The sequence below is a fragment of the Peromyscus eremicus genome, chromosome 23, assembly GCF_949786415.1.
Source record: "Peromyscus eremicus chromosome 23, PerEre_H2_v1, whole genome shotgun sequence".
In the NCBI taxonomy this organism is placed as follows: domain Eukaryota; kingdom Metazoa; phylum Chordata; class Mammalia; order Rodentia; family Cricetidae; genus Peromyscus; species Peromyscus eremicus.
The window spans coordinates 30,934,041-30,957,871 of NC_081438.1; the positions used below are offsets into that span (position 1 = coordinate 30,934,041).

A 23,831-nucleotide genomic window follows, 5' to 3' on the forward strand; every position below is an offset into this window, starting at 1 on the left:
AGCTACTCTTGGGCAGGTAGTGTATGAGAAAGGAGGGTGAGCAAGATGTAAGGAACAAGCCAGTGAGCAGCACTCCTCCATGGTCTCTGCTTCAGTTACTGCCTCCAGGTTTCCCCTTTGAGAACCTGCTTTGACTTCCTTCAGTGATAGATGAAGATTGAGATGAGTGAGCCCAATAAACCCTTTCCTCCCAGCGTCGCCTCCTAAGTGCTGGAAAGAAAACAGAAACAGTCTTTTTTTTTTTTTTTTTTTTTTTAAAGATTTATTTATTTATTATGTATACAGATGAGGGCACCAGATCTCATTACAAATGGTTGTGAGCCACCATGTGGTTGCTGGGAATTGAACTCAGGACCTCTGGAAGAACAGTCAGTGCTCTTAACCTCTGAGCCATCTCTCCAGCCCAGAAAGAAACAGTCTTCTATGTCATGATTTTATCTTTCTGGCTTGTTTGTTTGTTTTTGAGATTGGGTTTCCCTATGTAGCCCAGGCTACCCTTGAGCTCACAATCCTCTCAAGTGCTGGGATGACAAGAGTACACTGCCACACCTGGTTCATGTGTGAAGAGAAAGTTATGAGGAAGACAGATGGAGAGTGAAAGATATAAAAAGAGGGGGAAATAAGCCAGGCAGTGGTGGTGCACGCCTTTAATCCCGGCACTCGGGAGGCAGAGGCAGGAGGATCTCTGAATTTGAGACCAGCCTGGTCTACAGAGTGGGACAGTTCCAGGAGAGCCAGGGCTACACAGAGAAACTCTGTCTCAAAAAAGAACAAAACAACCCCTCCCCACAAACTTGGAGAGGCTGGAGAGGTAGCTCTGAGGCTAAGAGCTATTCCTCCAGAGGACCCAGGTTCAGTTCTCAGCACTTACATGGCAGCTCACAACCATCAGTAACTCCAATCCCAGGGGATCTGATGCCCTCTTCGGGCCTCCATGGGCACTATACTAATGTTCACAGACATACATTCCAGCAAAACACCCACACACATAAATTAAAAACAAAAACAAACATCACGGACAGAACTACGTCTTTATAAGACCCAGAGAGAGGATGTGGCAGTTGTGTCCCCACCACTGCCAGCTGTAAAAGCTTCTGCACTAACCACAGTGGCCTGCTGGGCAATCCAGGGAAGGGCTCCACACTGGCCTGGGTAAAAATGGCTGCCAGGGTTCACAAAGCCTTTTCATGGCCAAAAGTCTGGCCCGGGGTGTTTGAAACAGGACATTGAAGCCAGACTCGCTGGCACCAAAGGCTGCAGTTGTCCTGTAGCTTCCTCAGTGGGTCTGTGGAGGGTGACGGAGGAGGGCTCCTAAACCAAAGCATCGACGTGGCTTTCACCTCAAAGGGGATAAGAGACAGTTGATTCTGGAGCCCAATCTGAATGACTGTGGCTCAGGAAGACACATTTAGGTCACTCCAAATCCCACGTTCCAGCATCATAGTAGTTTTAAGTTTTTATAGCAACAGAAGAAAGTTCTAGGTCAAAGCACTTTTTGTTTTTTGTTTGTTTGTTTTTAATTTTATGTACATTGGTGTTTGGCCTGCATGTATATATCTGTGTGAGGGTGTTGGGTCTCTGGATACTGAAGTTATAGACAGTTGTGAGCTGCCATGTGGGTGCTGGGAATTGAACCTAGGTCCTCTGGAAGAGCAGTCAGTGCTCTTAACCGCTGAGCTCCAGCCCCAAAGCACTTTTTTTTTTGTTTTTTTTTTGTTTTTTTTTTTTGTTTTTTTTTGAGACAGGGTTTCTGTGTGTCACTCTGGCTGTCCTAAAACTTCCTCTGTAGACCAGGCTGGCCTTGAACTCAGAGATCCACCTGTCCCTGCCCCCTGAGTGCTGGGATTAAAGGCATGCACCACCACTCAGCAGTCAAGCACCTTTTAAACACACTGGAAACATTAAGTAGACAGTTACAGCCAGGCAGAGAAATCTCAGCTGTATGCCTCAGATGTTATCTGATGACATTTAGCCTTTTAGTTGGTGGATTTTAAAGGTTGTTAAGTTAATGCAGCCCAAAGGTTTTATCTGTTACTCACAGGATGTTAGGTCAGGCACAGAGGTGGGCAAGGAATGGCTATTTACTGAGGCTGAACAGTCAGAGATAAGTTGTAATTAGGTCCCAGACCTGCCACCTCCCAACCTCCCGGCAAACACTGGAGCTCTAATCAGTCAATCGGCACTGCAGAAGGTTCAGTTGAAGATGGAAACTTTCTTATTAAAAGATACACTGGCCCGACACTGGTGACAGCGAGATCCAGGACAGGCACCAAAACTACACAGAGAAGCACTGTCTCTAAATAAATAAATAAATAAATAAAAGATACACTGTTAAGCCTGGTATGGTAGTGCATGCCTTTAATCCCAGCACTCAGCAGAGTTCCCGGATAGTCAGGGCTAAAGAGAAACCCCCATCCTGAAAAATAAAAAAAGCAAACCAGGAAAAGATACACTGCACTGGTGTCAGGGATGCACTGTTTATACTGTTGTCTAGAAGGTTCCATCATCACGGATGGGAAAAATGTTGTCATCAGTTAGGTTGACCTGCCTTGCCCTCCGTGCTGCTCAGGGAAGAGCCCCATTTCTCTTCTGGCATGCAGCGCCTTGGGGTAGCTCAGTTTGGATTTCCACTGGACACAGGAAAAAGCACAAGACTACAGTAGTTCAAGACAACACTGTAGAGTGGGGTGTGCGTGTTATCACACACCTGCAATACAAATAATGTGGGAGGCCAAGGCAGAATGACCAAGAGTTCAATACCAGGCTGGGTAACTTAACAAGACTCTGTGGAATTAAAAGAAGTGCTGGGAATGTACCTTAGTGGTAAAGTTCTAGCCTAGCAAACAAAAATGAAACAAAAATCCCAGGCTAGGCATAGTGGCCACTAATCCCAGCTCTAGTGAGGCAGAGGCAGGAGGATCTCTGTGAATTCGAGGCCAGTCTGGTCTACAGAGGGTGTTCCAGGACAGTCAGGGTGAGACCATCTTGAAAAAAAGCAAAACCAACCAAACACAACAAAACCCAAATCCCACCCAAACAAACAGAACACCTGTAGTCAGACTTTTCCTGTTCCTCCTGCCAGCTCCCAAATAACCACTCAGAGTTGATATTAATTACAAACGCTCAGCCAATAGCTTAGGCTTGTTTCTAACTATCTCTTACAACTTAAATTTTTATTTTTATTTAAATTTTTATTAATTTACTTTCTGCTTTGTGGCTTTATTACTTTTATTCTATACTGCTCATGCTGCCTTCTCTCACTCAGTCTGGCTGGCGACTCTCTGAATCTCTGCTCTTCTTCTTCCCAGCATCCTGTCTACTCCGAAAATCCTGCCTAGCTATTGGCCATTCAGCTTTTTATTAAACCAACCCGAGTGACAAATCTTTACAGGGTACAAAAAGATTATTCCACAACAAACACCAGCTGGGCATGGTGGCATGCGTTTGTCATGTCATCCCAGTGTTAACAGATTCATTGTCACAGGCTGTGTCCCAACAAGCCAGGTTTGTCCACTCGTCCTCAATAATTAAAAAGAGCCGCCGTGCGGCAGTGGCACACGCCTTTAATCCCAGCACTCGGGAGGCAGAGGCAGGTGGATCTCTGAGTTCGAGGCCAGCCTGGGCTACAGAGCGAGATCCAGGACAGGCACCAAAACTGCACAGAGAAACTCTGTCTCAAAAAACAACAACAAAAGCTGAATCCATAGCAAATCAGAAAAAGGAGATTTACTCAATGTGGTCACAATGGGAAGAAGGACACAGAGCTTCAGGCTATCCCTAAGTCCCAACTCCAGGGGCCTGACACTGACATAGACAGGGTTAGGGTTTCAATAGAAGGCAGAAGGAAGCAGTCTGGCTTGGATGTGGTCAGTTCCATCATTGTCTCAGCTCTGTGTCTTTCCTCACCTTCAGCTGACAAACTATAAATCATTTTTGTGGAGATAAGTTCTTCCTGTGGCTGCCCCAAGGGCTTCAGCCTTTTCTTCTTTTGGGAGGATATCCTTAGGAGGAGTCTAATATCTTGGGGTCCTTTGTTTCAAGGATCTGATAACCAAAGAGACAGGCCAGTTTCACCAGCACTCAGGAGGCTGATGGATTGCTGTGAGTTCCAGGCCAACCTGGGCTACACAGTGAGGTCTAGGTTAGCCTGGGCTACAGAGTAAGATTCTGTTTCTCAGAACTCAGTGAAGATTCAAAAATATATGCTGAAAACATGGTAGATTTAGACCTATCAGACTCCAAAGACTTAACAGCATTTATGTACTAAAATGTTAATTTTATAATTTTGAATATATTTACTTTGTTTTGCACAAAAGAGTAAAAATTTTATATTCATTTTCTCTCATTCTAAAATTATAAATTTCTGAAAAATCTTAATGCTGAACCAACATTTCATATGTCTTGTTTAAAATAACTCAATAAAGCTAACCTTAAGTTAAAAAAAAAAAAAGATTCTGTTTCTCAGGTGTTGGGGGTGAGAGATAGTTTATTCCTGAGCCAAATATGTCCTGGATCATGTCCTGGAAACACAGACTTATGTTACCCCAAATTCCATGTTTCAGCATGGGAGCAGTAAAGAAGTTTTCATAGTAACCGAACAAAGAAAGTTATGAATCAAGGAACTTTAAAAATACATTAGTGGTGGTGCTGAAGAAATAGCTCAGGGATTAAGAGCACTCGCTGCTCTTCCACAAGACCCAGGTTCAATTCCCAGCACGCACATGGTGGTTCACAAACATCTGTCACTCCTATTTCAGGGGATCTGTTGTCTTCATCTGGTCTCCAAAGGCACCGTGCATGAACATGAAACACTCATACACAAAATAAAATAAAATAAAACAGACAAAAAAACTAGTGGAAACATTAAGTAGGTGGTTACATCAAAGTAGAGAAATCCCAGCTATATGCCTCACGTGTTATCTGAAGACTCTTAAGCCTTTTGGTTGGCAGAAAGTGGGTTTTGTTAATATATTCCAAGGGTTTTTTTGTTTTGGTTTGGTTTGGTTTTTTCGAGACAAGGTTTCCCTGTGTAACAGCCCTAGCTGTCCTGGAACTCGCTCTGTAGACCAGGCTGTCCTTTAACTCGTAGAGATATGCCTGCCTCTGCCTCCCCAGTGCTCGGATTAAAAGCATGTGCCACCACCGCCCAGCTTCCAAGAGAATTTTATCCATTAGTCACAGCATGTTAGGGCTGACACAGAGGCGGGTAAGCAAAGGGTGTTTGGAGGGCTAACGATGGCCCAAGACAAATCATCATCAGGCTCTGGACCTGCAACATAACTGAAGTCAATCAGCCAATCCGCCTTCGCAGACACATTTTTTCCCCAGGAACTCTCATTCACAGAGGAAAGAGAGAAACAAGCTAACCAACCAAAACTCAAAAACATTGCCCAAGTCAAAACACAGCAACCCGTGTATACATAGTAGCAAGATTCAGGGGAAATTCAACTTCCTTAAAATTTGTTCCCTCCGCAGACTGTGCTATTCCACACATTACGGAGCACTCAGCTGCGGTAGAAGAGCTCCTTGTAGGCCAGCGGGGACAACCGGGCTCAGCTTTGGTTCCAGGTCCCTTGGCAGGACACTGAGGGATGTAGAATAGCTGTTTGTCCTCACGCGCAGCAAACTCTGGACGAGCCTGTGGCGCACATACTACATTCTTTACGGCTCGTTTTTCTCAGATCTCGCGAGACCCCAGCGGAAGTCTCGCGAGACGTGGGCGCCGGCGGAGAGGAGGGAGATCCGAGCGTCAGCTGCGGCGCCGGGCTGCTCGGCTGAGGTTAGTGACAGAGTGGCTGGGTTTGCGTGACGGGTCGCCGCGCGCGCTGCCGGGGCCGCAACGAGGAGGCCGTGGGACGGAGCTGTCCGCCGCGATCGGGCATGCACACAGCCCGGGTCGGCTCCTGTCGCGCGCCTCCCCCTTGCAGGGTCTCGGGTGTCGCGCTCCCGGGGCCGGGGTGGATGGCCTCCCACCCGTGTGTCCCGCCGCAGGACGCGGGGAGGCGTGCCTGGACCGGGAGTGGGGGGCGGCGTGGCCTGTGGACCGAAGGGCCCCGGCGTCGGAGTCGGTTACCTCCTTGGATCCCGTAGGTCCGGGAGATCGAACTCCACTTGACAGTCTTGGCGGCAAGCCCCTGTAAGCGCAGGATCCTAGCTTCAGCTCACTTTATTTTTGGCGGTACTAGAGATTGAACATAGGACTTCATGCGTGTTAGGCAAGCACTCTACCACTGAGCTGTGTCTCCAGCCCTTTTAAAAATTTAGTTGGTTAATTAACGTGTGTGTGTGTGAGTGTGAGTGAGTGCATGAGTATGTGTACACGTACACGCACATGCCAGGGTTTCCTGTGGAGGAGGAGAACTTGCAGGAGTTGGTTTTCTCCTTCCACCATATGGAAGGGATGGGACCCTACTTGTCTGGCTTGACCCTAAGTGCATTACAGACTGAGCTGTCTGTGGGCCCTTTCCTCCCAGCCCCCAGTATTGAGGCGGGAACCTAGGGCTTCGTGCCTGCTACCCATCCTCAGCTGTCTTCTTCTTATTCTGTGATAAGTCTTCCAGCCTGGCCTTGAACTCCTTTTGTAGCCCAAGCAGGCCTTGAACTTGGCGACCAGCCCTTGACTTTGTCTCAGCCTCCTGAGTACCTGGGATGACAGACCTGTGTCACCAGTTGTCAGGTTCCCAGGCTGTCCCTTGGCTGAGACCAGAAAGAAAGTGTGTACCTGTCAGCTCAGGAGCCATCCCGAGCTGCAGCCAGTGTCCTGGGAGGAGGGGGTGGTCTGCTGTCTGGAAGTTCAGGGTTCTTGTACAGCTTTAGGTACCTGTGTCGTGTTGTAGCTCCTGAAACCGCATCTCTTCATGCTAGTGTGTTAGTGGCTGAGTTCTCGGTGGCCGGAGGGGGCAGACAGAACGTGTGGTTTCTTTTGATCTTGGAGAACAGAGGCCTGCTTCTTCCCACTGTGCCTGTCACTCACCTGGCCGCCAGCTGTTGCTTTGCTGTGTGTAATTGGGGTGCACACCAAGGTTCTGGTTAAGTGGGAAATTCAGGCTACGTTTCTAAAAATTAACTTTCCTTTTTTTTTTTTTTTTTTGAGATTGGGTCTAGCTCTGTCACCTGGGTCTGGCTGTGTAACCAAGGCTAGCTCAGAACTCATGATTTTGCCTCCTCCTCTCAAATGCTTGGGTTAGACATTCCTTTTCTTCTCAAAGACCTTTCTCAGATGGAGAAGTGCTTGGGCTCCTTTGCCCTTGACCCCTCCACCTGCCACAAGGAATCCCAATACCTTACCCGATCCTTCAGTCTGACCTGGCATGACATCTACGCCAGCATCTCCACCCTCTCCCAGAAGGCTGTGAAGGGCTTTCGGAACACTTGACAAGGGACCACAAGCTCATTGGTTCAGTTAACGTTCCATGGGCTGACTCTTAAGTATGAGTACCAGGACAGCTCAGGGGGACTCCAGAAGAGGGGTTACATGATTGATTATCCTGCTCTTGATAGGAAACTGAGGAGGTTTGGGGTCCACTGCCCCTACCATCACCATGACCTCTGAACTCAGGGCAGCAGTGTTAGTTGCTGGAAAGCCTATTTTGTTCCTACTGGATAAAGAGCCTTCTTCAGACTTATCAGAATATTCTGGACTTGTCCTAGAGTCCTCTCTCTGTTCTGGCAGGGAGGAGGGGCAATAGGGGCTAGTTAAAGGATGGCCAACCTGTTGCCTAATCCTGGATCTCTCTGCTTTTGTTGTGAGGGTACTCCATAGACATCCCCCCCTTTTTAAATTTTAATTGTTCTTTTTTTTTTTGAGACTGGGTTTCTCTGTGTAACTCTGGCTGTCCTAGAACTTGCTCTGTAGACTAGGCTGGTCTCAGACTCAGAGATCTGCCTTCCTCTGCCTCCTGAGTGCTGGGATTAAATTTGTGCCCCCCCCCCCCGCCCCGGCATAGACCCTATTCTTAAAAAAGCTCTCACGGGTGTGAATTCCAAGGCATACAGTGACACAGTGTAGGACTCAGTTCTTCCCTTATTCTCTGTGCGTCCTGGGGATCAAACTCAGGTCAACAGGCTTGGTGACAAGCGTCTTTACCCAGTAAGCCATTTCTCCAGCCCCACGCCAGGTAATTCTCAACCCTCACAGTCATTAAAGTTACAGACATTCCACACTGATGCCGCCATTCCAAACTAAGCAGAGCGCCAACCAGGGGGACAGCATCCCTGCATTGTCCTCTACCCTTACAGGACCTAGTCCTCTCCGCCCGACTCGTCGCCATCTGTCACTGCTTGACGATCAAGAACCTTGGCACACCTGTCTCTTGCCTGTGCGCTCCAGCTTTTCAATTTTTCCTAGCTCCTGGCTTTAGTCTCACAGCTGGGTGCTACCTGTTGTCATCTGGGTGTCTGACGAGCGCCCTGGACCTGCATGCCCGCAGGAATGCAGCAGCCCTGTCGGCACGGCCCCTGTGTGAGCCTGGATCAACACGTAAATCTCCACCTCACCTACTCCTCCCTGGCCCATCCCTGCTACTGATCTGAAAAGAGCCTCAGACTCTCCCTTTCTCTGTCCACTCTCCGGGAAGCTGCTGTAGCTGGTCTCCAGCTCAGCCACATACGCCTCTTCTGGCTACTAAACCCACCTTTCATGCAAGGCCCCAGCCTTGGCCTCTGCCCTGCTGGGGTGGGGCTGGGCATTGCCACACAGATCCTTCTCACTTGTCAGGCTTCCTTCCCCGGGGTCTTGTCTTCTCTCTGTGATGTCACCCTCACATTCTCTCCTGCAGTCACCAGAGCATCGCTCTGAAAGCTTTCCCTTTTGGGAGTCCACACACAGTTCGGGAATCCCCTCTCTGGCCGCCCTCCATGTCCCTTTAACCTCCCACCATCAGCACCTCGGCTGCTTTTGCAACCCGGCTGCCCTTGGAAATGCTGAACTGGCTCTCAGTCCACTGGCCTCAACCTTGCTCTCTTTCTTTTATTTTTCCTTCCTTCCTTCCTCCCTCCCTCCCTCCCTCCCTCTCTCCCTCCTTTGGTTTTTTGAGACAGGGTCACTCTATGTAACCCGGGCTGTCCTGGACCTCACTGTAGACCAGTGCTGGGGTTAAAGGTGTGCCCCCCTGCCCCATCTCACTGTCCTCTCCTTATGCACTCCCCACCTCTTTGCTCCATACCCTACCGCAGGGGTACTGCCCCTGGCACCTGGGAACCCGTCACCTCCTGCGAGTGTTGCCCTCCCTGGTTTCTGTCCAGTGTGGGAAAAGGAGCTGACTGTCCTAGACATGGGACACGACTCCAAATGTTCCTCTTGGGGACTCTGCTCTTTGGCATCACTTCCCGGGAGTCTTCTTCCTCTGTGGGTGTGGTACTATGCCCACCTCCCCCGGGAGGTCAGGTCTGTGTACCCTCATCCACCACCCCAGCATGGAGCTCCTTCCTCTCCGAGCCTCCACTTGCTCCCACTCCAAAGAGGGCCTGCCATCTGATTTGCCTTCTTATGGGCTTAGGTGTCCCCTCCATGTCCCCGGTGTCCCCTGCATGTCGGACTTCTGAGAGCTCTGGTGATGCCTCCAGAAACTCCAAGGCCGAGTCTCAGGACTTTGACAACAAAACGTGGACACGTGGGACAGTGTTCTCTGAGATGTTGGCTGCCATGGTTGGTTCGGTTCCCAGGCCCTCCTCACCTTTGGTCCCCGGCTCTTTAACAGACCAACCTGTTTTGCCTCCCCAGATTTAAACTCTTTACTCCCCGTAACAGGAACCTCTTCCTGTGGTGGGTCTGGCCGGTGGGATACCACAGGCTCTCCCACAGTGACACCTCATCTAACATGAGACAGTCACTTACCACGGCTCCCACCAGTGGCCTGCCGCCCTCCCACTCTTTTATAAAGTACAGGGCAGGTGTTCATCTTTCTTCCTTTCTTTCTTTCTTTTTTTTTTGTTTTTTGGTGGTGGTGGGTTCCCTTTTCAAATCTAGGTGGAAGAGAATGGTTTTAGCAATTAGAAAAATACAAATATAGGGTTTGGCCACTGAAAGTTATTTACAACTCTGTGTGTGTGTGTGTGTGTGTGTGTGTGTGTGTGTGTGTGTGTGTTTGTGTGTGTGTTTGTGTTTGAGGGGACGGGATGGGACTGTAAGATGCTTCACATTTCCGATCTCCCTCCAGCCCCAGAGTCTAGTACATGTTTACTCAGGAAAGAGACGCACAGGTGATTCCTAAGCTGGAGGTCTGAACTTGAGTAAGGCAGCTCTAAAAACCTAGGCAGGAGAAACGCCCCCCCCAGCCCAGTTCTGGTCTTTAGGGAGCCCCTCCACAGATACTCTCATAATAAACCCGTGCTACTGCTCGGTCACCTGCTCCTTGTCTTGTTTCTTCACTCCAAACACCCCAAACCCGAGGAACACCGGCATGGCCAGGTATTAGGATGGTCACTGGTTGCTTATTTATTTGTTTGTTTATTTATTTATGGCCGTAATAAATGCTTGAGGGCTTCAAGCATGCTGGGCAAACGCTCTGGCACTGCACTGCGTCCCCAGCCCTCTGAGACAGGTCTCACTTAGTTGCTTAGCTGGGCCTTGAACCTGCACTCATGCCTCCTGAGTGTCTGGGATGACAGGCCTGTGACAGTTTTCCCAGCTGTGACTTGGCTGGGGGGCCAACTCTAGCCTGACTCTCAGCTCACAGGCTAGCCAGAATAGTTGGTATCCTGTCTGTCCCCCATCCTCCCCATGCTGCTCTGGAAAGGTGCCGTTCTACTCAAGAGGGTGAGGTAGGCTTTGAACTGGCTCTTTACTGCCTGTGTAGCAGCCTGACTCCTGTAGGTTGAAAACACAGTGTCAGTCCACTCTGGGCCAGATAGCAAGACCAAGTCTTAAAGAAGAGGAGCTTGGCATGGTAGTGCATGCTTTTAATATAGGCACTCTAAGTTTGGGGTCAGCCTGTTCTTTTTTTTTAGATTTTTTAAAAAATATTTTAAATTATTTAAGTTATTTATTTTTATTTCACATACATTGCCATGGGTGTTGGGTCTCAGGAACTGGAGTTACAGATAGTTGTGAGCTGCCATGTGGGTGCTGGGAATTGAACCAGCAGTCAGTGCTCTTAACCACTAAGCCCTCTCTCCAGCCCTGGGGGGCCAGCCTGTTCTACATGGCGAGTTCCAGGTCAACTGGAGTTATAGAGTGAGAGCTTTTCTTAATACGAAACAAACTCACACACACAAAATCTGTTTAGAAACTTAAAAACAAAAGTAAAAACCAAAAACAAAAAAACCAAACCAAAAACAACAACAACAACAACAACAACAAAAACTAAAAAAAAGCACTCTGCAAAAACCTGGCTTAGCCGATGTGCTGGGAGCTGGTGTGTGTAAATGTACCCAGTGCGTGTCAACAGTGGCACCATCTAGCATTGCCCTTTTGGTTCCTTTCCAGGTGGGTTATCACCCAAGTGGGTTTATGGGTGAGGCTTAGTTAAGTGTAGGTGCTAGGAACCTGCAGGACCCCTCTTTATGTGAGCCCCAGTTAGAGGCAGTGGGAGCATTGAGCAGCATTGCTGGTACCCACATTGCTGGGGCTGCCATCACCTGACTTTTGAGTGCTTGTTTCTGATTCCCAGAGGCCACTTTTGTGGTGAGTGTGGCTTTGGGAGGTGTGTCCCTGGCCCTCTGAGCACCTCCTCCCAGGAGCTGAATGTCGGCCAGTCTGGTGTGCAGACGAGCCTTCATAGGGTTGCTTGGGGTTGAGGATTTGTGGTATGACGTTTTACAATCTCTCTCTCTCTCTCTCTCTCTCTCTCTCTCTCTCTCTCTCTCTCTCTCTCTGTTTCTCTGTTTCTCTCTCTCTCTCTCTGTCTCTCTCTCTGTCTCTGTCTCTCTCTCTCTGTGTCTCTGTCTCTGTCTCTGTCTCTGTCTCTCTCTGTTTCTGTGTGCGCGCGCATCCATGCTCCGTGGATGGAGATCAGGAAAACTGGGTGTTGATTCTTGTGCTCCACTTTGTTAGAGACTCGTTCCGTGCTGTGTGCAAGGCTGTGTGGCCTGTGAGCACTGGAGGATGCTTTTGTCTCCATCTCACATATTGTAGTAGGAGTGCAGGAATTACAGATACTTGCCACCATGCCCAGGTTTCTGGGGAATCAAACTCATGTCTTTCTACAGGTACACGGTGCCGTGGTGTGAGCGAAGGACCATGGCGCTGCTCTTCTGTGGGCTCCGTGGGTGGAGCTCAGGTCATCAGGCTTTACTTACTTACTGCTTTTACCATGGAGTCGTCTCACTTGCCCTGGTTTTAAGTTTATTTTTTATTTCTTATTGTGTGTGTCTGTGCATGAGTGCCATGCTTAGGGAGGCCAGAAGAGGGAACTGGAATTACAGGTAGTTATCAGCCTGATGTGGGTGCTGGGAACTGAACTTGGATCCTCTGCAAGAGCAATAAACACTCTTAAATGCTGAGCCCTCTTTTATCCCCCACCCTCCTTCTTTTTGCAGATAGGGTCTCTCTATGCAGTCCTGACTGACCTGGAACTTGCTGTGTAGACCAGGCTAGCCTTGAACTCAGAGATCTGCCTGCTTCTGTCAGAGTGTTGGGATTAAAGCCTATGCCACCACACCCAGTTCCTTTTTTTTTTCTTTCTCTTTCTTTTAAGTCAGGGTCTCATGTTTCTCAAGCTAGCCTCGTACTCATGTACCTGGGGCTGGCCTTGAACTTCTGACCCTTGCCTCTACCTGCTGATATCATAGACATACCATGTGGCATGCTTTTGCGCCTCATTTTTCTCTCTGCATTGTTGGCAGTATTGGCTTCAGGTTAATGTTGAAACCATGGTGGTTGACTCCACAGGGGTCCGGGAGTGGGCTTTGCCAGCAGACAGCATGTAGGAAGGCTGGCTCTGACTTTTGCTTTGTCTCCCTGAAGGAGCGAGCGTGACCATGGAAGACCTGGGGGAGAACACCACAGTCCTGTCCACCCTGAGGTCTCTGAATAACTTCATTTCTCAGCGAGTGGAGGGAGGATCAGGCCTGGATGTGTCCACCACTGCCTCAGGCTCCCTACAGCTGCAGTATGAGCAGAACATGCAGGTGAGTGGCCTGCTGGGTGGCTCTCTGGGCAAACATCTGGCCTGGGTGGCTCCAAGTCAAGCCCTGGATAGTGGGTGGGTCAGCATGAGCTAGGCTTGGAGGCTTTTATGTGTCCTGCAGATACTTGTAGGCATTTATCACCCCAAGCAGTAGACGGAGACCAGGGCCTGCCCTGAAGCATGCCGGGTAGAGGCTGCCTTGGTCACCCCTGAGTGGGTGCTTTTGGTGTGGGTTCTGGGGACTGAACTCAGGTTCTCCCACAGGGTGGCTTTATTTATTTATTTATTTTTACTTTTTTATTTGTTTATTTTTTGAGACAGGGTCTCACTGTGTAGTCCCGGCTGTCCTGTAACTCACTATGAAGACCAGGCTGGCTTTGAACACACTGAGATCTGCCCACCTTTGCTTCCCAAGCGCTGGGAATAAAGTTGTGTACCCTGTGCCCGGCCCCGCAGAGGGTGCCTTGTGCTGGCAGAAGTTTACTGTGATTTGTAGTCCTATTTCACCTCATGCTCTAATTCCTCAGAATGCTCCAATGGATACAGTTCCAAAGGGGCCAGGTCTCCTGGAGGAAGAGCTTCAGGCCCCAAAGTTGCAGCCCCAGCCACGTCCGAGTTCGGTCTTCTGGGTCCAAGGAGGGCAGTGCTGTTTCAGCCTTGCCTGGTCCTGTCGGCACCAGTGACCATGCCAGGCTGCTGGGGCTTCTGTGCTCACCTCTCTTTCCTGTTGTCCATCTGCTCTGGAGTGGTTCCGTGATGAGTCAGGAGCTTCTTTTGCTCTGGGAGCCCTGGTGATGCTTATACACTGCCCGGCAAAGTGGACACTGTCTGTGGGCATTGGTGTGGTGACCGAATCACTGTTTGTCACAATACTAGCCTGTACACAGCTTTTTGGTGGCAAGCATTGTCTTTCATTGTGAGAGTAGATTGTTTATAACAGTGTCCCTTTGGCATTAAAGCGTCCCCTCTCCACCCCCTTTCTTGAGTGTTAAACCCAGAATCTCTCTTTTTTTTTTTTTAAAGATAGGGTTTTTCTGTTTAGTCCTTGCTGGCCTGGAACTCACATTGTAGACTAGGCTGGCCTTGAACTCAGAGATCTGCCTGCCTCTGCCTCCTGAGTGCTGGGATTAAAGGTGTGCTGCACCACCACCACCACCACCACCACCACCACCACCACCACCACCACCACCACCACCACCACCGAGTTGAACCCAGGATCTTGTACATGCTAAACAATCACTCTACCACTAAGCTACACCTTCAGTGTCTGAGGTCACTAGGCACTGTGTGGTGCTCTCCCCCAGGCTAGGAGTCCCCTCCTCTGCAGAAGCTCTAGCTTTCTGAGACTGGAGGTGGATGTGGTATACTTGGGAGATGGAGGCAGAGGTGTGAGTTTGGGGCTAACCTAGGCTACATAGCAAGACCCTGCCACTAAAACAAAGACCTGGAATGTGAAGGGACTTCACACCTCTCACCAGCGGGTGAAGTGAGGTGAGATGGGAATAAAGACATCATTTTGTGGGCTAGAGAGAGGACTCAGTCGGTGGAGGGCTGGCTGTGCAAGTATGAGGACCTGAGTTCGGATCCCCAGTTCTCATGTAAACATCTAACATGTGTCTGTAAGCCCATCGCTCAGAGGGGGTAGCAGGTAGAGACAGGAGGATCTCTGGAGCTCATCAGCCTGCCTAGAGAACGGATGAGCCCTGGGTTCAGTGAGTGGCCCTAAGAAAATGAGGTGGAGGTCATCAAGGAAAACACCCAAAGTTGACCTCTGACCTCCAGGCATATACATACATGCCCACCCACATGAACACATTCTCACACACACACACACACACACACACCCCAAGTGCACAGGTCGAGGGATGGGGAAGGCTTGGCCTCGGCATAGGCAGCCTGGATAGTTCATTGGTGTGAGGGACACATAGCAGAATCCCTGGCTTTAGGTGCCAGTTGCAGACACACCTCTAACCCTTTGTGGCAACTGGAATGTCTCTAGACAGCACCGATGTTCCTAGGGGGCTGAGCTGCCCTTTGTGGGGAACCACTGCCTAGTCTGAGGTTCTGGTTTAACGCGCATGTGAGAACTCCAAGAATGTGTCTGGATGAGATACTGGTTCAGAAAGTGGTGCCACCTGAGGTTCTGTGAGCATCTAGGGTGTGTTGTGGAATGGGGCAATAAGGCCCAGGAAGTCGGTGACCCCATGACAGGGAGTGGCACTTCTCTGGGCTCCTGGACAACTGGCTTGCTTGTACGTAGTCACCCCTCTGGTGGGCAGTTTAGTTTCTGTGGCTCCCCAGTTCTGGGCTTCCGGCAGTCACTCCTGTCTGTCTTCTGGTTGTCCAGGCACTAGCCAGGAGCTATGGGTTGTGAAGATGTGCTGGAGGTCTCCAGCCAGCCTGTGGTCAGGGAGTCCTGGGGTGATGCACTGACAGAGTTCCTAGGCTTGGAGATGCCGCCTGTAATCCCCGAACTTGGGAATCGAGGCAGGAGGATCCCAGCAAGTTTCAGGCCTGCCAGGACTGCAGAACGAGACCCTGCCTCAAAAAATCAAAACCCAAAGTTAATCATGGTGTGGTGGTCTGTCACCCAGCCCTGCAGGGGGTAGAGACAGGATGGGCCAGCCATGACTACATAACAAGTTTGAGGCCAGCCCGAGCTGCATAAAACTCTGTTACAAACCAACAGCCAGTCAGCTGAGAGTCGTGGCCTGTGCCTTGAACTCAGCTCCAGTAACCCTCACTACTCCAGAGCTACGCAGGAGGATCCCAGGTTGCAGGCTAGCCTTGGCAACGTGGTGCAGCTACAACAGGCTGGTGTGGTTCAGTGGAAAAGTGCTGGCCTAATATGTGTGAGACAGGTTCAGAACTCCATCAGCACTGGGGAGGGAGGGAAGAGAAGAGAAGAGAAGAGAGGGGTCTGGGTCTAAACCTCAAATTCAAAGTAGGAGAGAGACGACCACAGGGAGGGACCTGGGCAGGTTCCAGGGCCAGCATTAGCCCAGGTTGACAACTCAGCATGGAAGTAGACCTTTGTCCTCACTCTGTGAACTATCCAAAGGGACTCAGCTCCAAACAGCACAACTCCTGACTGGCTAGAATTTAGAATTTAGAATTGATGATCAAAGCATCGAGCCCCGGGAGTCCAGACACCTAACTCTAGAGCAGTCAGCTCACACTGGTGTTAGCTGCCATGTTTGTGGTGGCTTGTTAGCTGTAGAAACACAAACGCACATTCTCTCTCTCTCTCTTTTTTTTTTTTTCCGGTGTGAGTGCTCTGTCTGCATGTATTCCTACATGCCACCAGAGGGCATCACATTCCATTGTAGTTGGTTGTGAGCCACCATGTGGTTGCTGGGAATTGAACTCAGGACCTCTGGAAGAGCAGCCAGTGCTCTTAACCGCTGAGCCATCTCTCCAGCCCACGATGTCACTTTCAAATCCATCCTCTGCCTCCCTCTTCTTGCTCCTCATGTGTATACGTGTGTATATGGAGGCCAGAGGTTGACGCTGGATGTCTTCCTCAGCTGCTCTCTACTGTATTCTTTTGAGATGGGGTCTTTCTCTGAAGCGGGGCGTGCCAGTTTGGCTGCCTGGCTTGGCTGGCGAGCCCCGGGATCTTCTTGCCTCCACCTTTCTAGTGCTGGGACTACAAATGCTCACAGCCACACCTGGCTTTTTGCTTTTTATTTCTTCCTTCCTTTTGTTTTTTGTTCTTAGAAACAGGGTCTCTGTTATGTAGCTCTGCTGGGACTCACACAGATCCACCTGCCTCTGCTTCCCAGGTGGGAAATTAAAGGCATGGGCCACCATGCCTGGCCTATGTTTTTTTCTCTTTTATCTGGGTGCTGAGGATCTGAACTCAGGTCCTCATTGCCCATGTGGTGTCTTGGTTGTTTTTCCTGTTGCTCTAATATAATTCCTTGACAAAACCAACTTAAGGAAGAAAGGGTCTGTTCTGTCGAAGCAGAAGGGTGGAGAAGTCAAGGCAACAGGTGCTTGAAGCAGCTGGTCCCATCGCACCCACATCCGGAAGCAGAGAGGCGAATGCACGCTCTGCTCAGCCCTTTCTCCACTTACACAGTCCAGGAGCCCAGGCAATGGTGCCACCCACAGTGGGCAGGTTTTCCCACTTCACCTCAAGATAATCCTCTACAGACGTGCCCAGAGGCCCATCTTCCAGGTCACACTAGATCCTTTCAGGTTGACAGTCAGCTCCTAACAAGACTGTTGGACTGACCCTGGACCCTCCCCCTTCTCATCTTTCTTGCTGCCTCCCACTCATTTCCAAATAGGAACTCAGGCTTAGGACAGTGCCTTGCTGGGGCAGTGTGCAGAGTTCAGCTATTTCCCTCCCTCCTTCCCTCCCTCCCTCCCTCCCTCCCTCCCTCCCCCTTTATTCATTCATTCATTCATTCATTCATTCATTCATTCATGGCAGGGTTTCTCTGTGTAGCTTTGGTACCTTTCCTGGATCTCACTCTGTAGCCCAGGCTGGCCTGGAACTCACAGAGATCCGCCTGCTTCTGCTGGAATTAAAGGTGTGCGCCAGCACCGCCCGGCTCCTCCCTTATTTTTTAAGGCAGGATCTTGCTATGCGGCAGTCTTGCCTCAGCCTCCTTGTGCTCAGTGCTGGCCTTGAAGCTTGTCACTTGCCTTATTTGACCGGCTACTGAGTCTGTCTTCTCTCTTTGGGTGTCACCTGTTCAGCTGGAGGAACGAGCAGAGCAGATCCGTTCGAAGTCCTACCTCATCCAAGTGGAGCGGGAGAAGATGCAGATGGAGCTGAGCCACAAGAGGGCTCGGGTGGAGCTGGAGCGAGTTGCCAACACCAGTGCCAGGAACTACGAGGTGGGTCCAGCCAGCCCCAGCAGGCAAAGGGCCAACCTGGGACCCAGAGGCACCAGGGTGTTCTTCTGTAGCCACCCGATGCTAGCAAGTTGGAGAAGGGGGCCTGATGTGGGGGTGACTGTAGAGGGAGGGCTCTTTGCCATGTCTAGTGCTCAGGGATCCTGTGTTGTGGGCAGACCTGCCTCTGACTGGCCTCTGCTTCCCCTTTTCTCTAGAGGAGTTGCAGTGCAGATCGGAAGAAATACTGGGTGCTGGGGTAGGGCGGGGTAGGGTGACAGGCTCAGGAAGGTTGCAGGCTTGCAGAGAATCTTGGGGTCTATGTAGTGTCTTTCCAGAACCTTAGGAAAGTGTCCTGTCATGGGGGTGGGCATGGGGAAGTGCAGCCCCGTGATTTGGGGGATGTACAGAACAGGAACCTCTAATTCACCATTTATGTATGTGTGGGTGTGGGCGCACGTGAACGCAAAGGCAGTGGGGCGGGCACCCTTAGTGTCGTCCTTAGGCATGCCGCTCACCTCCTTTGGGACAGAGTTTCTCATAGGCTGTTGGCCAGTGGGCCTCAGGGGCCCTCCTTCCTCTGCCTCCTACAGCTAAGAGTAAAGGTGTGCCCCCTTGTACTTGACTTCTTATGTGGGTTCTGGGGATGGAACTGAGGTCCTCAGGCTTGCAAAGCAAGAACTACCAACCGGGCCATACTCCGCTGCTTCAGTTTATTACTAACTTTGCTGGGGCTTCCCAGCACTCTGGTCAGTGTGGAAATGCCACTGTGACTCCAGTGATGCATCAGAACTCAGTCTGTGTGACCTTCCTCCCTTCCCTGTGATGGCCGCCTGCCTGTCAGTGTCTGACATGCCCATCAGTCTGTCTTGAGCTGGTGGGAACAGCTGTCATCTTCTTTGGCATGGTTGGGCAGATTTAAGTCTGGCATAGAGAGTGCCAGCTGTGGTGTGCTGTCCTGGCGTGGTGAGCTGAAACTCAAGTCCCCTTGTTAGGGTCCTGTGTTGGTTACTTTCCTTGTTGCTGTGACCGAATACCAGATAAAAGTAACTTAAAGAAGGGAGGGAGGGTTGATTTTTGTCTTACAGTTCAAGGGTGCACAGTCCATCATGGCGGGAAGGCACGACGGCAGGACCAGGAGGCGGTTGGTTACGTCACATCCACAGTCAGGAAGCAGAGAGATGGATGCTGGTGCTCAGTGTTTCTCCTTTTTATTCAGTTTGAGACCCTAGGCTGGATCAGGCTGCCGGTGTCAGGGTGGGTTTTCCTTCCTTAGGTAAACCCCTGAGGAAACATCTTCATAGACATCCCTGAAGGTGTGTCTTCTAGGCCGTTCTAAATCTTGACAAGTTGACAGTCAAGATGAACTGTAACAAGTAGATGTGTTTCACCCAGGCCCACGTCCTGTGCTGGTGGCCTTGTCCTGCCCCTCAGGCATGTCCCTCAAGGGCAGGGCCTGTCTGCTGCCGTGGGTCTCCAGGGTGCAGTGCCGATGCGGCCTCATGGGCATGGAGGCCATTTGAGTGAGGGAGGGATGGTGACTGGGTCTGGTGACTCCTCTTGGGGAGAAACTGCGTGGCAGTGGTGGCAAAGCGAGGTCCTGGCCCTTCCGACTCCTGTTCTTCTCCATCCTGCTCGGAGACACTCTACGGGTGGGGCGAGCCTCATGGTCTTGGAGCTGTCACACTGTCCCTTGGAGTCTTGACGTCTACAGTGGCTTTTCTGGGACTGCTGCTCATTTGATGGTGGGAAGATAAGCGAGGTCAGGCGCCCCTCCCACCCTGAAATAGCTACCGAGGGGGAGGCTGAAGGTCTGGGGACCTGTCTGGACAGTTCCCCTTCTGTGTTGGGCTGGCAGTGCTAGTAGAGTGCTTCCCTGGTTGGGGACTGCAGCCCTGTGTGTATGTGTTGAGCCTGCCTTGGTTAGGGGCTGCAGCCCTGTGTGTATGTGTTGAGACTTTGGTTAGGTGCTGCAGCCCTGTGTGTATGTGTTGAGACTTTGGTTAGGTGCTGCAGCCCTGTGTACATGTGTTGAGCCTTCCTTGGTTAGGGGCTGCAGCCCTGTGTGTGTGTGTTGAGCCTGCCTTGGTTAGGGGCTGCAGCCCTGTGTGTGTGTGTTGAGCCTTCCTTGGTTAGGGGCTGCAGCCCTGTGTGTGTGTGTTGAGCCTTCCTTGGTTAGGGGCTGCAGCCCTGTGTACATGTGTTGAGCCTGCCTTGGTTAGGGGCTGCAGCCCTGTGTGTATGTGTTGAGCCTTCCTTGGTTAGGTGCTGCAGCCCTGTGTGTATGTGTTGAGACTTTGATTAGGGGCTGCAGCCCTGTGTATATGTGTTGAGACTTTGATTAGGGGCTGCAGCCCTGTGTGTGTGTGTTGAGACTTTGGTTAGGTGCTGCAGCCCTGTGTGTATGTGTTGAACCTTCCTTGGTTAGGGGCTGCAGCTGTGTGTGTATGTGTTGAGACTTTGATTAGGGGCTGCAGCCCTGTGTGTGTGTGTTGAGACTTTGATTAGGGGCTGCAGCCCTGTGTGTATGTGTTGAGACTTTGATTAGGGGCTGCAGCCCTGTGTGTGTGTGTTGAGACTTTGGTTAGGGGCTGCAGCCCTGTGTGTATGTGTTGAGACTTTGGTTAGGGGCTGCAGCTCTGTTTTAGACACAGGTGACATCTGCCCTCATTGAGTAGGACTGGCTGCTGAAGTTCTTGGTGGCTCTGAGTGGAGCTTGGGTGGGTGGCTTCTGCTGTGGTCAGAGTGACCATTCTTAGCGTGCTCCCCAGACTCAGCTGGAGAGGCCCAAGGCTGACATAAGCCTCATGTCCCTGCTATGGTAGTCACAGTGTGTGTGACTGAACCTTAGTACTGTCCCCTAGCTCTGGGCCACACAGCTCTCCTGGTGTTAGTGTGGTGTGTGTGATGGACACTTGGGGCAGCAGTGGTCCTGCCTGCAGGCTGCCGTCCACGTCCCTCCATTCTGCGGTCATCTTCTCCGTGGGGAGTCTCGATGCATTTTAATGACAGCCTGAGCATGGCCAGACAAGATCTGCTGGCGCTGCAGAAGCTCAGCTTCATTCCAAGGTCAAGTCTGAATTGTAGATTTTCCGTGCTTTATCTCTTCTTGCAAGGAGGGTGGTGGTGAGCAGATGGTGTGACGAGTGTATAGTGTGGTCCATGCCAACTGCCTCTCAGAGTGGGAGCCACCATGCTGCCGCTCCAGGAGCCCTGGCACCCAGGTCTCTTGTCCCGCCCTGGCTCTCTCCTTTTGTGACTGGTAGGCCTGCCTGACTTCTCTGTGTATCACACTCCCTGACCAAGTTCTTCCTTCTCCACAGCGTGAGGTCGATCGTAACCAGGAGCTCCTGGCACGCATTCGACAACTCCAGGAGTGTAAGGCCACAGCGGAAGAGAAGATGCGGGAGCAGCTGGAGCGTCACAGGCTGTGCAAGCAGAGCCTGGATGCTGCCAGCCAGCAGCTCCGGGAACGGGAGGATGGCCTGGCTGCGGCCAAGGAGGTGAGCGCAGGCCAGTGCCTGAGCCTTAGACTCACCCTGGTGCAGATGGTTGTTCTCTAAGAAAAAAGAATGAATATACCCATAATTCAACATGGTGACAGCAAAGACATCTTCATTTTTTTTTTTTTTTCATCTGTTTGTGTATGTGAGCACACATACATGTGGGTGGGTACATGTGTGTGCGTATGTCTGTGGAGGCCAGAGACCAACCTTGGCTATTTTTTTCTCAGTTGCTGTTTTTATTTTAAAGATTTATTTTTAATTATACATAAACATATAGGTATGTGCATATTAGTGCAGGTGCCCATAAAGACCAGAAGAGGGCATCAGATCCTCTGGAACTGGAATTCAGAAGCACTTGTGAGATGCCTGACGTGGGTGCTGGGAACTTAACTTGGATAGTCTGTACGGCCCCACATGCTGAGCCATCCCTCCAACATCCCTCCCACCCCCACGCTGTATTTTGAGACTGGATTTCTCTCTGACCCAAGACTTACCAATTAGGCTATACTCTAGGCCAGCAAACTACAGGAACTGGGCACCTGTCTCTGTCCCCTGCTACTGAGATTCCTAGCGTCACCACCCCAGTTCTTGGGTAGAACTCAGGCCTTCATGCTTGCATGACACACATGTCACTGACTAAGCCATCTCTGCAACACGCGTTGTCATTTTAAATGCACATATCACGAGTGACTGCATTTTAGGGGCTGTAATCACAGTACAGACACCAGTTTTTCCATTCTACAGGGTCAGTGAGTATGTTGACGATATAAGTCTTCTTTTTTCTGTTTGGAGCAAGGTCTGACTTTGTTGCCCAGGCTGGCTTTGAACTTGACAGTCTGCCTGCCCTAGTCTCTGAAGTCCTGGGATGACAAGAGTGAGCTGCCCCACGTTTCTGAATGTGGTCTTTGTAAATGTGAGTTGGCTGGCCCACTGTTTTTATGTTCTCCTATCTGTGCAGTATGTGGCTTCCTGTGTGACCCCATGGGGTTCCCCAACATGGCTTTGCTTGGGCAAACCAGGTTCAGGGAACAGGCCCCTGAGGAGCTCCCTGGCTGCTGCCACCACTCGCTGGGCTGTGTTAACAGCCACTGTGAAGTATTGGTGTCACTGTCATCTTGTCTGTCATGGAGAGGGAATGTTCTGGAAGTTCCTTTTTTCCCTAGAAGTTGTAAGTAGGTGCCTGTGAATTTGCATGTCTTTGATTACCAGCGAGCTCTGTTAGCATCAGAGATTGCCTTTGAACCAGGGTGCAGGTGCACCGCAGTCCAGGGAAGCTGCTGCTGGTGTGTTTTGGAGGTTGCCTGAGTGTGGGTGTGGAGGGAGTCGGACCCCCCCAGGCCTCCCGCCCCTGTGTTCAAGATCACAGGTGCCGGAAGGGAACAGCTGAGAGCTCCAGGGGCCAGTGCATGGCATCATTGGTATTCTGTCCCGCACCTTCTCCACTTGATAGGTCCTCGGAGCGGGCTGCGGGTTATTTTTGCCTCTGCAGCGCCAGGGAGCATGTTAAGGTTGTTGGCGCATCTGTCTTCTGAAGCAAGTCTTGGCAGGAGAGGAGCCGTGATCTGTTTCCAGACGAGTGGGCTCTTGCTTCACAGAGACCTGGCCCGGCTCCTTGGCCCTTCCACGGTAGAGGAGGCCCTTGCATACCCCTCAGTGAAGAGTACAGGGGCTCAGTGGCCCCTTCTCAGGGAAGCCTTTCCAGGTCCGAAGTCACAAACCCTCCCCTGCAGTTTCAGTCTCGTGCCCTGGTTTACGCCTCCCCACCCCCACCCTGCTGTTCTGCCATTCATCTGTTCACTCGCTGGTTCACCCCCTCCCCATGATGCTTGTCCTTCATCAGGGCAGGCTGTCCCTGTCGTCGCACCCAATACCTGTGTATGTTACCGAAGCAGAGAGACCTCGAAAAGGTGACACTCACTGGTCGACGATGTATGCAGGTGCACACACATTGTGTACATGTGCAGGTCTCTTTCAGTCACTGTCAACCTTATTTTGTGACATGGGGTCTCTTAGATGACCTGGGGTTGTCTTCTGGCCTGATTGGCTAGCCAACAAATTCCAGGGGTCTCTGTCTGCCTCCTTAGCAGTGGGACTGCAGGTGTGTGGTGCCACACCTAGTGTGCTAATCAGGGTTTCTGTTGCCGTGACAACACACTGTGACCAAAAGCAACTTGGGGAGGCAAGAGTGTTCTTCAGCTTTCAGTCAGTCCGTCATGAAAAGAAGTCAGGGCAGGTACCAAGGCAGGAGCTGGAGGCAAGAACGGAAGCAGAGGCCATGGAGGAACTCTGCTTACTGGCTTGCTCCTCATGGCTTACTCAAACTGCCTTATAGCACCCAGGGTGGCACCACCCCAAGTGAGCCGGGCCGTCCCACATTAATCACCAGTCAAGAAAATGCTCCATAGGTTTG

At 50.9% G+C, this 23,831-nt stretch overlaps 1 protein-coding gene across 1 annotated transcript in view; it reads left to right on the forward strand.

The window, feature by feature from the left end:
* The first annotated feature begins 5,714 nt into the window (after nucleotides 1–5,714).
* Nucleotides 5,715–23,831, forward strand: part of Mad1l1 (mitotic arrest deficient 1 like 1) — a 322,122-nt gene continuing 304,005 nt past the window's right edge. Inside the window, exons 1-4 of the mRNA XM_059249350.1 lie at nucleotides 5,715–5,779; nucleotides 12,905–13,068; nucleotides 17,778–17,918; nucleotides 21,239–21,418. Of these exons, the coding sequence (XP_059105333.1) occupies nucleotides 12,919–13,068; nucleotides 17,778–17,918; nucleotides 21,239–21,418 (471 nt within the window). The 5' untranslated portion in view covers nucleotides 5,715–5,779; nucleotides 12,905–12,918. The remainder of the gene's footprint in view (nucleotides 5,780–12,904; nucleotides 13,069–17,777; nucleotides 17,919–21,238; nucleotides 21,419–23,831) is intronic.